This window comes from Bos grunniens, chromosome 26 (genome assembly GCF_055505025.1).
Source record: "Bos grunniens cultivar Pamir isolate PY7600 chromosome 26, Bosgru_T2T1.0, whole genome shotgun sequence".
NCBI classification, from domain to species: domain Eukaryota; kingdom Metazoa; phylum Chordata; class Mammalia; order Artiodactyla; family Bovidae; genus Bos; species Bos grunniens.
The window spans coordinates 19,819,661-19,835,205 of NC_141190.1; the positions used below are offsets into that span (position 1 = coordinate 19,819,661).

At 42.3% G+C, this 15,545-nt stretch overlaps 1 protein-coding gene across 13 annotated transcripts in view; it reads right to left on the minus strand.

Annotated features, from left to right (window-relative positions):
* The window catches only part of HPSE2 (heparanase 2 (inactive)), a 715,384-nt gene that overhangs the window by 130,287 nt on the left and 569,552 nt on the right, over positions 1 to 15,545 (minus strand). For 3 of the 13 annotated variants that reach the window (XR_015155162.1, XR_015155164.1, XM_086377179.1), the window contains one exon: positions 11,744 to 12,314. The exons of 9 other annotated variants lie outside the window; for them this stretch is intronic. Coding sequence is in view for 2 of the 4 variants with exons in the window: in XM_086377179.1 (XP_086233305.1) it covers positions 12,282 to 12,314 (33 nt within the window). In the remaining 2 variants the exon portion in view is untranslated. Of the gene's footprint in view, positions 1 to 5,182; positions 5,633 to 11,743; positions 12,315 to 15,545 lie in introns of those variants that run through there. One more of the 13 variants, XM_086377178.1, reaches the window with a different exon arrangement.

The following is a 15,545-nucleotide window of genomic DNA, read 5'->3' on the forward strand; positions in this document are numbered from 1 at the left end:
AGATTAGGTCAGCTTTGAGTGACCTCTGGTAAGTTACCTAAAGTCCTTAGGTCTCCGTTTTCTCAATAGCAGACGAAAGACAGTATTTCTCGTTCTCTGGTGGCAAGCACACTGCATGGCATACAGAACTAGAAATATAATGGAGTACACATGAAACATAAAATGTTATAAACCAATGTTACTTTGATAAAAATAAATCTAAAATTAAAAAGCAACAAAGAAAATTCCAGTTGTTTTAAAGATTAAAAAACATGGTATGAAATGACCTAGTTCTTGGCATACAGAAGATTCTCATTTCATGGTAGATTAGAAGATGAAGATGATAGTGAGACACATGAACTAGGATTTCTAGAAAAATTCAACACCCGTGCTATCGAGTCTCTGAAGCTTTTGGGTATTCTCTTCACAGGTCTTTCACATGTATGATCTCTATAAACATCTAGTTAGTGGCTCATTTTAAAAGCAACCAGTCATTACAGAGATGTGTGGTAGTTAAAGTGATCATTAGCGAAAGCGCCATGTTTCCGAAAGGGAAACTGAACTGCTGACTAATAATCAGAAACACCTTTAACACCAGATGTGGATGAGCAGCATATTTGCAACAGTGATTCCCTATTCTGGTTTGAGACAGCCCAAATCGGCAATTTTTCACTGTTTCAGTTCAGTTTAGTTCAGTTCAGTCGCTCAGTCGTGTCTGACTCTTTGCGACCCCATGAATTGCAGCACACCAGGCCTCCCTGTCCATCACCAACTCCCGGAGTTCACCCAAACTCACGTCCATCGAGTCAGTGATGCCATCCAGCCATCTCATCCTCTGTCGTCCCCTTCTCCTCCTGCCCCCAATCCCTCCCAGCATCAGAGTCTTTTCCAATGAGTCAGCTCTTCGCATGAGGTGGCCAAAGTATTGGAGTTTCAGCTTTAGCATCATTCCTTCCAAAGAATACCCAGGACTGATCTCCTTCAGAATGGACTGGTTGGATCTCCTTTCAGTCCAAGGGACTCTCAAGAGTCTTCTTCAACACCAGAGTTCAAAAGCATCAATTCTTCGGCAGTCAGCTTTCTTCACATTTTGACTGTTTATTAGATACCAATTGTATCTAGCTCCTCTAGGTGCTAGAGGAGATGTAAGAATCAGTATATCAGTATACTTCTCTCAAGGAATTTATATTCTGGGAAGGGAAATATGACGAGATTTCAAATGACTATGAATATTTCTAGACAATATGATACCTACAAAATGCATAAAGGGAATACAGTTAAAATGTTAATGAAATTTAGAAGCAAGAGAGAAAACATTCACCTAGAAGAATTCAAGAAAAGCTTTGTGAAACTTTATCTGTGATATAAAGCTTGAAAGATAGCTAGGCATTTTCACTGGATGGAGATGTTTAGGAAGGCAACCATAGGCAATAGAAGAATGCCAATCATGTACTGACACACCCAGTCCCTCTCACTCAACAAATCTCTATTGAGTGTGTACTGTGTTTGAGGAACAGAGAGATTACTAAAATAAAGTCTCTGTACCCAAAGTTTCACAATCTCTTTCAACTCAAATGTTTCTCCCTCTTCTGGGAGAGGAAAAGGAAAAAAGATGAATGAGTGAATTGTAATACAATACTGTCAGTATTTTACTGATACAAAGGTCCCTCTGATAGTAACTAGTTAAATGCTATACGTGTAATAGTTCTCTAGAGCAACAGAACCAATAACCATTATGATGTTATGTGTGTATCTTTCTCTCTGTGTCTATCTATCTATCTGAAAGATTGATTTTAAGTAACTGACTCATGACTATGGGAGCTGGCAAGTCTAAAATCTGTTGGATAGGCCAGCAGACTGAAGACCGAGGGAAGAGTCATGCTGTGGTTAGTCTGAAGGCAGTCTGTTGGCAGATTCTTTCTTGCTCAGGAGAAGTCAGTTTCATTTCTATTAAGGCCTTCAACTGATTGGATACGGCCCACACACATTATGGAGGGTAATCTGCTTTACTTAAAGTTTACTGATTTAAATGTTAATCTCATCTAAAAATACCTTCACTGAAATATCTAGAATAATGTTTGACTAAATATTTGGGTACCACTGCCTAACCAACTTGACACATAAAATTAACCATCATATTATATGAGATAAATTGAACAAATCTGGTCTCAGACTTCTGTCAGTCAGATTAACCAGAGTGACTCCCAGAGTGTCACACTTGGATGTAAATTTGGAGTTCATCCAAAAACATACAGGGCCAAGGGGTAGACTGTTGGGAGAGGCCACCAACCTGGTGGCCACCAGTTCTGACTCTTCCTGCATGATCTTGGTGAGTGTGCTAGTCTATAAGGCTTATCTGTATTCAAATAAAGAGCAGTTTATGCAGTTACTCACACAAGCAACAAATTGGGTCAACACGACCACAGAATATAACTACCATACATGCTTTGGTGTGGAGGAAGATTGGCTTATGTACTGCTTGCTACAATATTTTCTGCTTGTTCAAAAAGTACTTGGTCCTTGGTCCTGAATTCCTCAGCTGCAACTCAAACCCACCGCATGGGGAGCATACATTTGGGCCCATTGCATTGCCCCTGTGGGGCCTAGTGGCCAGGAGAATCAATACAAATATACTAATGTCATGATGTTTGCTGTGTATGAGTATATAACCTCTTGCTGCTGACCCGGAGTCTTGTGTCTTCTGCCTACATTTATGAAGCAGCAAAAGTGGATATACTAGGTTGCAAAGTAGGTAAAAATCTCAGGCCCTTCACACTTCTTGACAGCTACAGTGATAAGGATGGGATGTAGACAGTGGCATGATTTTATGTAAGAGGAGGGACAAAGGCTTTGCAGACTAGGTTCAGGGATATAAGAAGTTTTCCTAGGGTCTGGTGGTGAATGCTCTCACCCCAATAGTGGGTGAGGTTGGGAAGTAAGGGTCCCTTAGTGTCCTGCCTATTAATAAACGAAAGTTAATTTCATATTTAGAAGCTGAGCAGTGAGGGGTAGGATTGAGATAAGCCACCAAAACTGTAGCTTGACTATTTTTCATTCCTTCACTCTCCCCAGGAAGGTGAGGAAAGGGATATTATCATGACCATGGGGACAGTGAGCCCTGTGACTCCAACCTGAAGACAATGTGGCTAGGGTTACTGAACCAAGGATTCCTTAAAGCTGAAATAGGTGATGTCGGTAATGATGACCTTGCCACCCAATATGGGGCTTTGGGTGAACCACTCAAGTTCACTTGGTTGAGCTGCGAGCAGCTGACACGATGCTCAAGACTGAAAGTAGTTGCTAAGATAATTTTGAAATTGAAAAACGTCTTCTTTATGGAACTCGTACTTCTCAATTTCAAAATTTACTACAAAGCTGCAGTAATCAAGATAGTGTAGTACTGGCATAAAGACAGACATTTAGATTAATTGAACAGAATTGAAAGTACAGGGGAAAAAAGCCCTTACATTTATGGTCAACTAATTTTCAACAAGGGTCCCAAGACAATTCAATGTGCATGAGCAAAAGAATGAAACTGAATCACTATCTCACATCATATAAAAAAATTAACTCAAAATGGATCAGAGATCTATATGTAAAAGCTAACTATAAAACTCTTAGAATAAAACACAGAATTAAAATTTGATCAGACACCAAAAGCACAAATGAGAAAAAGAAAAACAAATAAGTTGGATTTTATCAGAATTAGAAACTTCTGTGCTTAAAAGACACTGTCCAGAGAATGAAAAGATAACACACAGAATTGGAGAATATGTTTGCAAATCATATCCAATAAGGGATCTGTATTACTAGAACACTTACAACTCAACAGTGAAAGACAAATAGTTTTATTAAGTCCCATTTGCTTATTTTTATTTATTTTGCCTTAGGAGACTGACCTAAGAAAATATTTCTATAATTTATGTCCAAGAAATCATTTTCATATATTTAGAATAGGTAATAATGGTCACATTTTTACACATTTACTGTCAGGTGCTATCTTATGCACTCACAAGAACCCTGAGATGTATGAACCATTGGTATCCTCATTATACAGAAGATGGAAGATGAAGGAATCTTCCCAATGGGACACAGCAAGTAGACAGTGGAATTGGATTAACATCCAGATCTGGCTCCAGAGCCCAAACTCTTAAGGACCAAGCTGACTATCTGCCTGTACACAGTGTGCGTGTAACACCTGACAACAAATGCCTGCTTCCGTATTTCCATTACTGAGCAGTGCACTGAAGTCCCCAGATTGCCCAGTCACTTAGCATCTTTAGAATTCAGTAAGGACTGACTATGAGCAGGGCGCTGTGGGAGATTTAAAGATATAAGAGATGGCTTATGTTTTCAAGGAGCTTTCAGTCAGAGAGAGGAAATTAGATGTATCCAAACAATTCTAATAACAAAAGTGATAATGGGGTTACAAGAGCCTTAAAAACAGAGGACTCACTCCTTGTGTGATTTCAAAGTAAAACAGTGTGGTTTAGCTTTATTTTAAAAGGCTTTATTAGTATCAGTTCAGCTGGGAGGAACGTTTGAAGATCCTGGTATAGAAATCTTGACAATGAATCAGAAAACATCAGAGCTGAAGGAGACCTCAAATGGTCGAGTTCAACACCCACATTTCCAGTGAACCTAGAGTGCCCAGCACCCTGGGATGAATGAGCTGGTGGCAGAACCTGAGATCAGATCTGGAACACCTGGTGTTCCATCCATTCTAAGGCACTCCTTCCTTCTCACTGTCTCAGCAGAGGGTGCCCTATGGGCAAGAAGCTTTGCTTGAAACATGTATCTGTTGGATACTAATCTTACAAACGTCCACTAATGACATCTTGTTGTACAAGCCTTCCCTGATTCTCCCCTCTAGCGCTTTCTTTCCAGCCAACAGTAATATCTCCTACTTGGAGGTCTGGCTCCCAAGATACTGAGGGAGCAAGACAGAGCTTAGTGCATCATCTATTAGCTCTCTCTCAAAAGCTCTCTGTTTTGTCATCCCAAAGAGATTGTAAACATGGAGAGAAAGAGTCTGACTTTATTTTTTATGTCCCAGAGCAATTAAAGCAGTGCTTTACTTTATTGTTTTTCACAACACCCTAGCATGAAGACATCTAAAATATCATCGAAATTTTTAAACACACACACAAAAGTGGAATTATATGACAAACTCCCAAATGTTCACCACCAGCTTCCACAAGTACTGTTATTCTGCCATTCTTATTTCAAATCCTGCTGAGAGGTGGCAGAGGGTGCACCTGGAAATGGCCAGGTTGGTGACAGGGGAATGCAGTAGGCAACAGGCTAGGTTGAGGACCCTGGACACAGCGGCAGGTGATGGGATACCACTATTCACAGGAAGGGACAGGAAGCAAGGCGGTTTGCCAAGTGGTGATGACACAGGTAGGGTTGGGAATCAGGCGTGGGGAGCTTGAGATAAATTGTGCCCAGCACTGTGCCAGCTGCCTGGCCACGGTGTGATGGAGCCTTTGCAGATGCTGCTCCCTCTGCAAGAACACTGCTCTTCTACCAGCGTCTCCAACGGCTGCTTCCTCAGTGCACACTTCCTCGGTCACACTTTCTTAAGAGGTATCCTCTCCTCATTATTCTTCAACTTCACGGCCTGTCTGCTTCCTACACACCATTCTGAACACTGTATAAATTATTTTAGTGTTAGTTTACTTGTTCATTTTTAGTCTCCCCTGCTAGACTGTAATCTCCAATGAGGGCAGGGATCTTATCTTTCTCCTTTACCTTTATCTCCTCAGAAACTAGAAAACTGTTTGACACATAATAGACATTCAGTAAATACTTGGCAAGTGAATTAAAAATTCTGCTAATATTTTAGGCTTCCCTCATGGCTCACTGGTAGAGAATCCACCTGCCAGTACAGAAAACACGGATTCGATCCCTGATCCGGGAAGATCCCACATGCCACGGGGCAACAAAGCCTGTGTGCCACAGCTCCTGAGCCTGTGCTCTAAAGTCCAGGAGCTGCAACTCCTGAAGCCCCAGCGCTCTAGAGCCCGTGCTCTCCAGCAACAGAAGCCACTGCAATGAGAAGCCCACTGCAACTAGTGAGCAGCCCCTGCTCGTTGAACTAGAGAAAAGCCTGCACAGCAAGGAAGACCCCATACAGTCAAATAAATCAATAACATTATAAAAAGGATTTTTGTTGTTTTGATTGTTGAAGCGCAAGTTGGGTACCCAAGAGTACAAGAAAAGGAAAGGATAATTTCTAATTTAATCAGGGTAAATGGCACACTCAGTGGTTCTCAATTCTCACTGCATATTGGAATCAGGGGGGAGCTTAATACAAACATCTGCCCTCCTCTATAGACCAACTGAATCAGAATCCCTGGGGGTGGCTTAGGTATTTTTTTTGAAGCCCTATAGCTTCCCAGGTGGACCGGTGGTAAAGAATCTGCCTGTCAATGCAGGAGACCGGGGATGCAGGTTTGATTCCTGGGTCAGAAAGATCCCCTAGTGGAGGAAATGGCAACCCACTTCAGTATTCTTGCCTGGAAAACCCCATGGACAGAGGAGCCTGGTGGACTATAGTCCATGGGGTTGCAAAGAGTCGGACATGACTGAGCATGCACTCATGCATGCACACAGGTTACTATAACGAGCATAGGCTTAAGAATCACTATTCTAATGAAGAAAAGCTGCAAAGATTTTGAGGTTACGATAAAGGCAGTGAATTTGGAGTAGAAGATAGGTCTGCTGAAGTCAAGTTCATAGTCAGTCAAAATGATATGCTCTATTCAGTCTTTTCAGTGCTTAAAACCAGATCAGAGATGAACAGATTGGTAATAGTTGAAAGTTAGTGAGTGAGATACCTAATGACTTACAGATTTTGGCTTCCCTGGTGGCTCAGAAGGTGAAGAATCTGCCTGCAATGTGGGAGACCTGGCTTTGAACTCTGGGTTGGGAAGATCCCCTGGAGAAGGAAATGGCTACCCACTCCAGTATTCTTGCCTGGAGAATTCCATGGACAGAGGAGCATGGTGGGTTATAGTTTGTGGGGTTACACAGAGTCGGAAATGACTGAGTGACTAACACACACATACATAAATAGAGTAGTGTATTCAAATAAGAATTAAAAACAATATTCTAATTCTATTTTTAAACATTTCAGCTTTTATTTAAACAAACAAAAATAGAATCCCATTAACTGAGTTAGAAAAACAATGTATTATGTTTGGCTCTCATGGTGACTTCTATCAGATCCCTATTCCTAATGTCATAACCAGACATGACTGTGCCCTTGATGTCTGCAAATATCATGAAAAAACCTCAAGTTTGTCATGTTGTGCCACTGGCAAAAGACATTTACAGCCTACCAGAAGACATTCCACTTTTCCGCTCCTATCTTTGTTTTCCTTCCTCCCTCTCTCCCTTCCTAGCTTTCTAGTCAGATTATTTTTAGGTAACATTCCAGCATTTCAGGTGAACTGATGAAGCTGGGTGAGGTGCGACTTTTCTCATTTCCAGCACTGGTCATGCTCCTCCGTCTTCTGAAGGTTGCTTTGGGGGTGGTGCGCTCTGCTGCTAAGCTCAAGCACAGTGGGGCTGTAATTGCTTCTTCTCCCTCTCCCTCATTTATTTAGGTTGCGGCACAACTTGCTGTATCTGTAATCCCTCAGTATTGCAATCTGGGAGCAATATAAATGGTTGATGGCAGAGAGAGATTTTCAATTGTTGCTCCTCAGTGCTTCACATAATGTGCTGTCATTAGCGCTTTGATGTGACATATCACGGCTTCCAGGGCTTATTGGGCCATTTATAAATACCAAATGAAGGTGTTAGAGCTAGTGTTGCAGTGAGGCTACTGTCTTAATTGCCTTCATTGGGTAAGGTTGGCAGCATCTTCTCTGGAGGAAAATAAAATGTAATTTTTAGTTTGCCTTTAACCATTTGCAATCAATTCCTTTCAAGTGCAGGAATCAGAGCTCTCCTCTTCTGTTCTAATTTTCTCATCACTTAATTTTTACCAAAAAAAATCTACTTTTCATACTTTGGCTATTGTTACTTGATTGATTTTCAGATATTTGTATGAATATTCAACTGTATATTATCTTGGCACAGTTATATTCAAGTTATTAATGATGATTATTACCAACTTACAGAATTTTACATTTTATAAAATTACTTTATAAAATATTAATAGCAGCTGACATTTGTTGAGTACTTTCTAGATGGTGAAAGATACTTATGCATTGGTTCACTCAACCCTTTCCAATAGTGCCCTGAGATAGATTATTCATTGTCTCCCTTTTATGAAGGGAAATGGATGGTTGTTGAGGCTGAGTAATCCGCCCAGGGACACAGTAGTAAATGGTAGATCTGGGTTTGAAACTCAGGTCAGTCTGTTTCCAAAGTCAATATTTTTAAGCACTACCTTCAGATACTCCCCACTTTGTGACTTCAGCACACTAGCCCCATCTTACAAAGCAGGAAATGCAAACTCAAGCAACTGGAACACCGTGGGGACACCGTGGAGCCTGCATCTTTTGATTCCAGGTAGCAGAGCTCTTTCTTCTTCCTAGGGCAGCTTCCACCAGGGTGAGCTGTTCAACTGCTGGTATGGGTTGCTGACATCCATTCACACTATTTGGATTAATAAATAAGCAACGGATGAGGACTGGTAGTTAAAAATGAGACGGGCTTCTCCTTAAAGTATCAGGGGCAAAAGAGAGCTGCATGCCTGGTCACATGGTGCCGGCTCAGGCTCTGGTCTGAGAGGCCAGAGTTCAGAGGCACAGAAGGGGAAAGAAGCAAGTCATGCCCACTGGGCATGCAGCCCAGGCACTTCAGCCACTGACGTGGAACCAGCCCAAGTCCCAGTGATTGATCCTGCAGCTGAGGGTGCCCTTCTCTCAGCAGCCGCAGGTTTCCACAAAGGGAGGTTGCACATGGAGAAGTCTTTGTCAGGGCCTCTGATGAGAGGATTGGGTTTCACATCACAGCTACCCCTAAACAGGTACTCTGCTTCTTTCATCTTCCTGATGGCTCCCACGGGAAAGAAAAGAAAGAGAAATGAAGCTACGCCAAGAAATAGGTCACAGGCCGGTTTGGCAAGGTTTTTTAACACCTTTGCCCCACCACCTCCAGATTCGTTACTTTAAAATTCCTTAATTTTTACACACCCTGTGTGGCCAATGGACACCAATGGGAAAAACTTTCCTAAGAAATTTTTCATAAACCATTGACCATGACTCTCTGGAAAATTAATGCCTCTGACCCTTTGTACATATTACTGCCTCTGGAAGATTCTCCCCAGACCTCAAACTTCTCTTCCTAGGGCTAACTTGCTCCTCTCCTTCAAGATCCAGCTCAGGCATTGTCTCCTCCAGGAAGTCTTCCTTGATGCCCCATGCCTGCCCTTTATCCTGGCAGGCTTCTATCCTTCTCCTGTCCTGCTAAAGCACTTCAGCCACTGTCCCTGCTGACCGATCTTCTATCCACACTGTAAGCTCCTTGAGGGCAGGGATACTCTCCAGTGTCTAGCACTGTATCAAGCATACAGCACAAGTGTAATAAAGCACCTAATTCTTTTGCTCTATTTTTCCTTTTTAAAATAGCCTTTATTTTGCTCAGGTTATGAAAGCAATAATGCTGATTGCAGCAATTTTCATAAAAATCCACAAAGAAGAAAATGTAAACTATCAGTAACCCCACGGCCCAAATAAAACCACTTTGACATTTAGATGTAGTCCCTTGCAGTAATTTTCTATGTGTATATGTATATATGAAATTGGAATCCTATTGTCATATCTAGTTCTCACAAGAATTATAACAGTGTCTTTTGGAGGCAGATAGAGGAGACATTTTTATTACAATTTGAGTGATAAAGAAAACTAAAATCCAGAGATACACATCTAATGGATGGTAGATCTAGGACTAGAACCTGTGAATCTTGTCAGAGTACTGGGCCCCTTCCTGCTGCTTCCCGAGGCCTCCTCATTAGGCAGTGCTGCACAACATCTGGCATCAGTGGGACGTGGGTCTATAATGGATGTTCTTCCTCAGGGAAGGGACAGATTTAAGCTGATCCTGTGTCCATATCGTGGTTGTATAGTGCATAAAGAACAGTGTCTTAATGTTCCAAAGGGAAACAAGGATAGAGCAGCAAGGCTCTCATCCCTAACAGAGCTATGCAGATAACATTAAGATGCAGAGTTTCTTTCCAATAGCCATGTTGCTATGGGAACCACAGCTATAGGTTCAATCCCACCATAGACTAGCGAGTTATAAACTAATCCATGACTACTGACTGTATTCTAGAACATACACAGTGAGTGTTCAATTCAATAAATGTGTACTGAGCTGAAGTGAATGCTTATTGTTGTTCATAAGGGACAGTCAGCAAAAAAGAGTGTTGTCAGTAAATGTAAATATCCCTACCACTACACTCAGTATAGAAAAGGCTATCTGATGGGAACTTGTTTTCTATTTCATTCTAAGGACTAAAATATAATCCCTCAAGTACAAACACATACCAGATTGTTAGCTCTACAGATGAGGGAACTGAATCTTATTTATCTGCATGTCCCCAGAATACCTAGCCTAGAGCCAGACACATCTCAAGTGTCAATGCTTTTTTGAATTGAATTATATCTGCTAGGTCAGCCTGAGAGTTAAGAAGATGTTGACTAGTAATTCACCATTCCTTTCCCTGAAAGCTCTGTAAATCAAGCTCTTAAAAAAAGCAGCAAGCTAAATTCCAAAACCCTCGCTTAGGAGAAATGCCCATGGCTGGTGGGGTCTGGACTATGTCCACTGAATGTGCAGATCTCTTCTGCACAAACATCCCTTATTCCCAAGGGAGCCCATGACTAGTCGACAGGCTGTGGAGACTCACACGTTCCCTCTTTCCCAATGGCAAGGGGGTCAGGGGAAAGGGGTGGGAGTCGAGTGATGAAACACTGCTGGACTAAATGTTCTTCTCTTCCCAGGAGAAGGAAAATCTCACAACAGGAGGAGAGTTGGCACTTCTCTAGAGGAACAGCCAGAAAGAACATGGGCTGTAGCGGAAAGTGACCTTTTCTCAAAATAAGTTGTTTTTTTTAAAGAGCTACCTTCAATATTCTCTCTTCCCTTAGATTGGAATGGCTTTGCCACTGGATTGGAATCCTACATACTCAGCTGACTGGGTCATATGGTATATAAGTTGGGAAGCCATTGGGCTAAGACCCTATAAAAAACAACAACAGGAAAAAGTAGTATTTGCTAATACGAGCTTTTCCTGAAATGCTGAATTTGAAGGAACTGGAATAGAAAATACTGATTTTTCTGGGAGCCAACCAAAAAACAACTTACTAAGGTCCTAAACTCTTAACTCTGGAGAAGGGAATGGCAATCCACTCTAGTATTCTTGCCTGGAGAACTCCATGGACAGAGAAGCCTGGCAGGATATAGTTTGTGGGGTCACAAAGAGTAGGACACGACTGAGCAACACACACACACAAACTCCTAATACTCTTGAAGATTTAATCACAATGTAAAATCCAAAGTTTTTATCAGCAGTGTTTGGACCTCAACCGTACAAATCTCTGAAATGGCAACCAGTATGATTCCTAGGTGTGTCCATTACACATCCCAGGGGCCGGCTGGCAAGGTCTGTCAGATTGGTGCCCTGGTCTAGCCTAGTAAATTATTTCCAGGAGACTTAGGACACACTCTCCCAGCTGCCAAGTTCTCTGCTTATAAGGTGCAGAATTTATTAGCCCAAAGAAAGATAAAAAGAAAGCCTGCTACCTTTTAAAGTGCTTTTACATACAGTTTCTTTATTAGAGCTTGGTGTTTCCAGAAATACAGCTGCTCAGATCACTTGAGCCTTTGTGCTAAATCAATAGGACTTGTTTTAGCTTCCAAAGAACCTCTGTGCTGTTCAGTTCAGTTCAGTTCAGCTCAGTCGCTCAGTCGTGTCTGACTCTTTGCGACCCCATGAATCGCAGCATGCCAGGCCTCCCTGCCCATCACCAACTCCCGGAATTCACTCAGACTCACGTCCATCGAGTCAGCGATGCCATCCAGCCATCTCATCCTCTCTCGTCCCCTTCTCCTCCTGCCCCCAATCCCTCCCAGCATCAGAGTCTTTTCCAATGAGTCAACTCTTCGCATGAGGTGGCCAAAGGACTGGAGTTTCAGCTTTAGCATCATTCCTTCCAAAGAAATCCCAGGGCTGATCTCCTTCAGAATGGCCTGGTTGGATCTCCTTGCAGTCCAAGGAACTCTCAAGAGTCTTCTCCAACACCACAGTTCAAAAGCATCAATTCTTCGGCGCTCAGCTTTCTTCACAGTCCAACTCTCACATCCATATATGACCACTGGAAAAACCATAGACTTGACTAGATGGACCTTTGTTGGCAAAGTAATGTCTCTGCTTTTCAATATGCTATCTAGGTTGGTCATAATCTGTGCTGTTACTACCTATCAATCAAGGTGTCTCATGGTAAGCTTTTAAAGAAAGTCACCTACATTATCTCCCATTTGGGGAGAACAAAATCATGAGATCTTGCATCTTTAACCTACAGCTGGCCATGCAAAGGTACAGAGAGATTTGATACACAATCCAGGTTTGTCCAGCTCTGAAACTCAAGACTGTCCAGTCACCCAAAGACCATAGGTTTTCTTCTAGCCTAGGTTTTCTTCTCTCCAGTTCCTCGAGATGCCTGTTCCCAACTCTAAACCCAATTCTGAGACAAACAGTGGCCTCAGACCCCATCACAGACACCAAAGAGAGTACTGCTAGAAATAGTGTGGCATGTTGAAAAGTAAATAACATTTTGAACTGCAAAATTCCTTGTTCCAGCTCTCACTACTTCTCTGACCTTGGATAAGTTGCTAAACAACTTCAAAGAACCATAGTGTCTCTTCAGCAAAATAAAGGCACACTTATGTCACCGGCTCACTTTAGAATAATTATGTCCAAGAGCAGTTATTTATTTGTTTATATACTTTCCTCTTCTTAGTATGCTTCACTAGACTACAAGCTCCAGTAATTCAAGGACCTTGTCTTTTTGGTTCATCATCGTGGCTCATTGTCAGAAATAGTGTTCAGCATGTAGTACATGATCAAGAGGAGTGAATGAGATTTGAATGTATGAAGGAAGGAATAAAGGAGAGAAGGAAAGACAGGAGAAAAAGATGAACAGAGGGAAAGAAAGAATGTTTGTAGTATTACTGATGTGCTGTATGTGAAAGTGAAAGTGAAAGTCGCTCATTCGTTTCCGACTCTTTGCAACCCCATGGAATAAAGACCACGAAATTCTCCAGGCCAGAATACTGGAGTAGGTAGCCTTTCCCTTCGCCAGGGGATCTTCCCAACCCAGGGATCGAACACAGGCCTCCCACACTGTAGGCAGATTCTTTACCAGCTGAGCCACAAGGGAAGCCCAAGAACACTGGAGTGGGTAGCCTATTCCTTCTCTAGCAGATCTTTCTGACCTAGGGATCGAACTGGGGTCTCCTGCACTGCAGGTGGATTCTTTACCAACTGAGCTATCAGGGAAGCCCGCTGTATATGAAAGTGCCCTATAAAATTTTAAGTATTATCCACATTATTGGGCTTCCCTTTGGCTCAGTGGTAAAGAATCCGCCTGCATTTCGGGAGACACAGGAGATACAGGTTTGATTCCTGGGTCAGGAAGATCTTCTGGAGGAAGGCATAGCAACCCACTCCAGTATTCCTGCCTGGAGAATCCCATGGACAGAGGAGCCTGGTGGGTTATGGTCCATAAGGTCACAAAGAGTTGGACATGACTGAAGCAACTTAGCACTCAGGCAAACATCCACATCTTTAAACATATAACTAACATTTGATGCATTAATTATACCAAGGTGATCTTTTAAGAATGTAAGTTAGATCATGTTACTTCCCTGCAGAAAACCCTCCAGTGGCTTTTCATTTTACTTACAATAAAAGTCAAACTCCCTTTAGCTTTCAAAGCCCTGTGTGATCTGACCCAAGCTGGCCCCATGTCCAACCAGTCCCCCTGTTCCTTGCCAGGCCCCCAGCACTCTAGCACGATTATGTTTCCTCAAACATGCCAACTCTGTTCCTGCCTTGGAATCTTTGTGCTGGCCCCTTCCCCTGCCTGAAAGCCCTTCTGCAAAAATCTGCATGTCTGGCTCCTTCTTGTAGGTGGACTCTTGGCTTCAGTGTCACCTTCTCAGAGAAGACTTCCTTGTACACTCTCTAAAGGAGCCCTCACTGACCCTCTCTTACTATTTATTCAGTTATCTACTACTGGTCTCCTCCCCAGTGCCTGATGGTCAATAAATATTTACATTTGTGTGGCATTATATTTGTTCTGTGCTTACATTTCATAGATGCTTTTCTAATCATTATTTTGTTTTATCACCACAAGTTTATGAGCTCAAAACAAACAATGAACAAACAGAACCCCCTATGGTTCCAAACTGAAAACTTCCTCTCCGTCCCTCCATACCCCAGCCCCCCACACACTGAAAGAGAGAGGTATCCTGGCCTTGTGCATAAAAGCAACTGTGCCAGTCAGCTTTAGTATTTGTGACTTAATTGGAGTCATGTACAATCAGAGATAAAATAATTCCTTAGTACACTAACTAGAGGGATTCTTTCCAGACATAGAAATGGTGCTGTTGGGTGCCAAGCTGTTCTTTGTTCTGGACTTGGAGGCTTCCTAGTTAAGGGCTGGGGTGAGCGTGGTGAGATGAACACAGAGGGTAGAAATGGGCAGAGGGAAGCAAAGGGCAGGAATGCTCTCTGGGTTCCAGCTGGGTTTGTTTACTGTGGACCCCAGGGCAGCAGTAATTCTGTAGGAAGAATACTGGGCCAGGGCACAGGAGCGGGCACTAGGGCTGGCACTATACACCCCTCTCCCAATCCAGGCTATCAGTCCCTCTGTTACATGCGGTGGAACTGGATCATCTCCAAGGGGAATCCCAGCTCTGACGTTCTATGGGCTAATGAGAGGACTCGCCTTTTATCATGACCAAGATGTCTGTAAGCAGGATAACTCACATAATATTTTTGATAAGCACAGCTTTTCTGGACTAAGTGGGGTTTCTTTGATGAGTCAATAAAGTCGCTGGACATGCCCAGCTCTCTGCTCTTGCCATTCTTCTTTAGCCTCCCCTTTCTCTGCTCTCCTAGAGTAGGTGACACCTGGGCAAATCCCCTCATCACACAGGGATCAACATCCAGTGTGAGTGCACTTAAGCCACTCTCCAAGGGATGGGTTTCTACTATATCTGATCTTGGACAACACTCGCCCATCTGCTTTCAACATGTTGCATCTGACGTTAACTAATGTCTCCTATTAGCATTAAAAGAAAACAATCTGGAAAAATTCACCCTCAAGCAGAGTTCAAACAGGCCACAAGTAGATTTGGAATCTCAACTGCACAAGGTTTGTTAAAATAATAGTGGTAAATATATATAAATGCATAAATGTGTATATGCATAAACCCATATGTACACACATGTGAGTATATATTGGGGTCTGTCTGGGAGGTAAAGCTAAAAGTCTGTAAAATGGGTCAAAAATATTTCTGTCCAATTTGTGAAATTAATG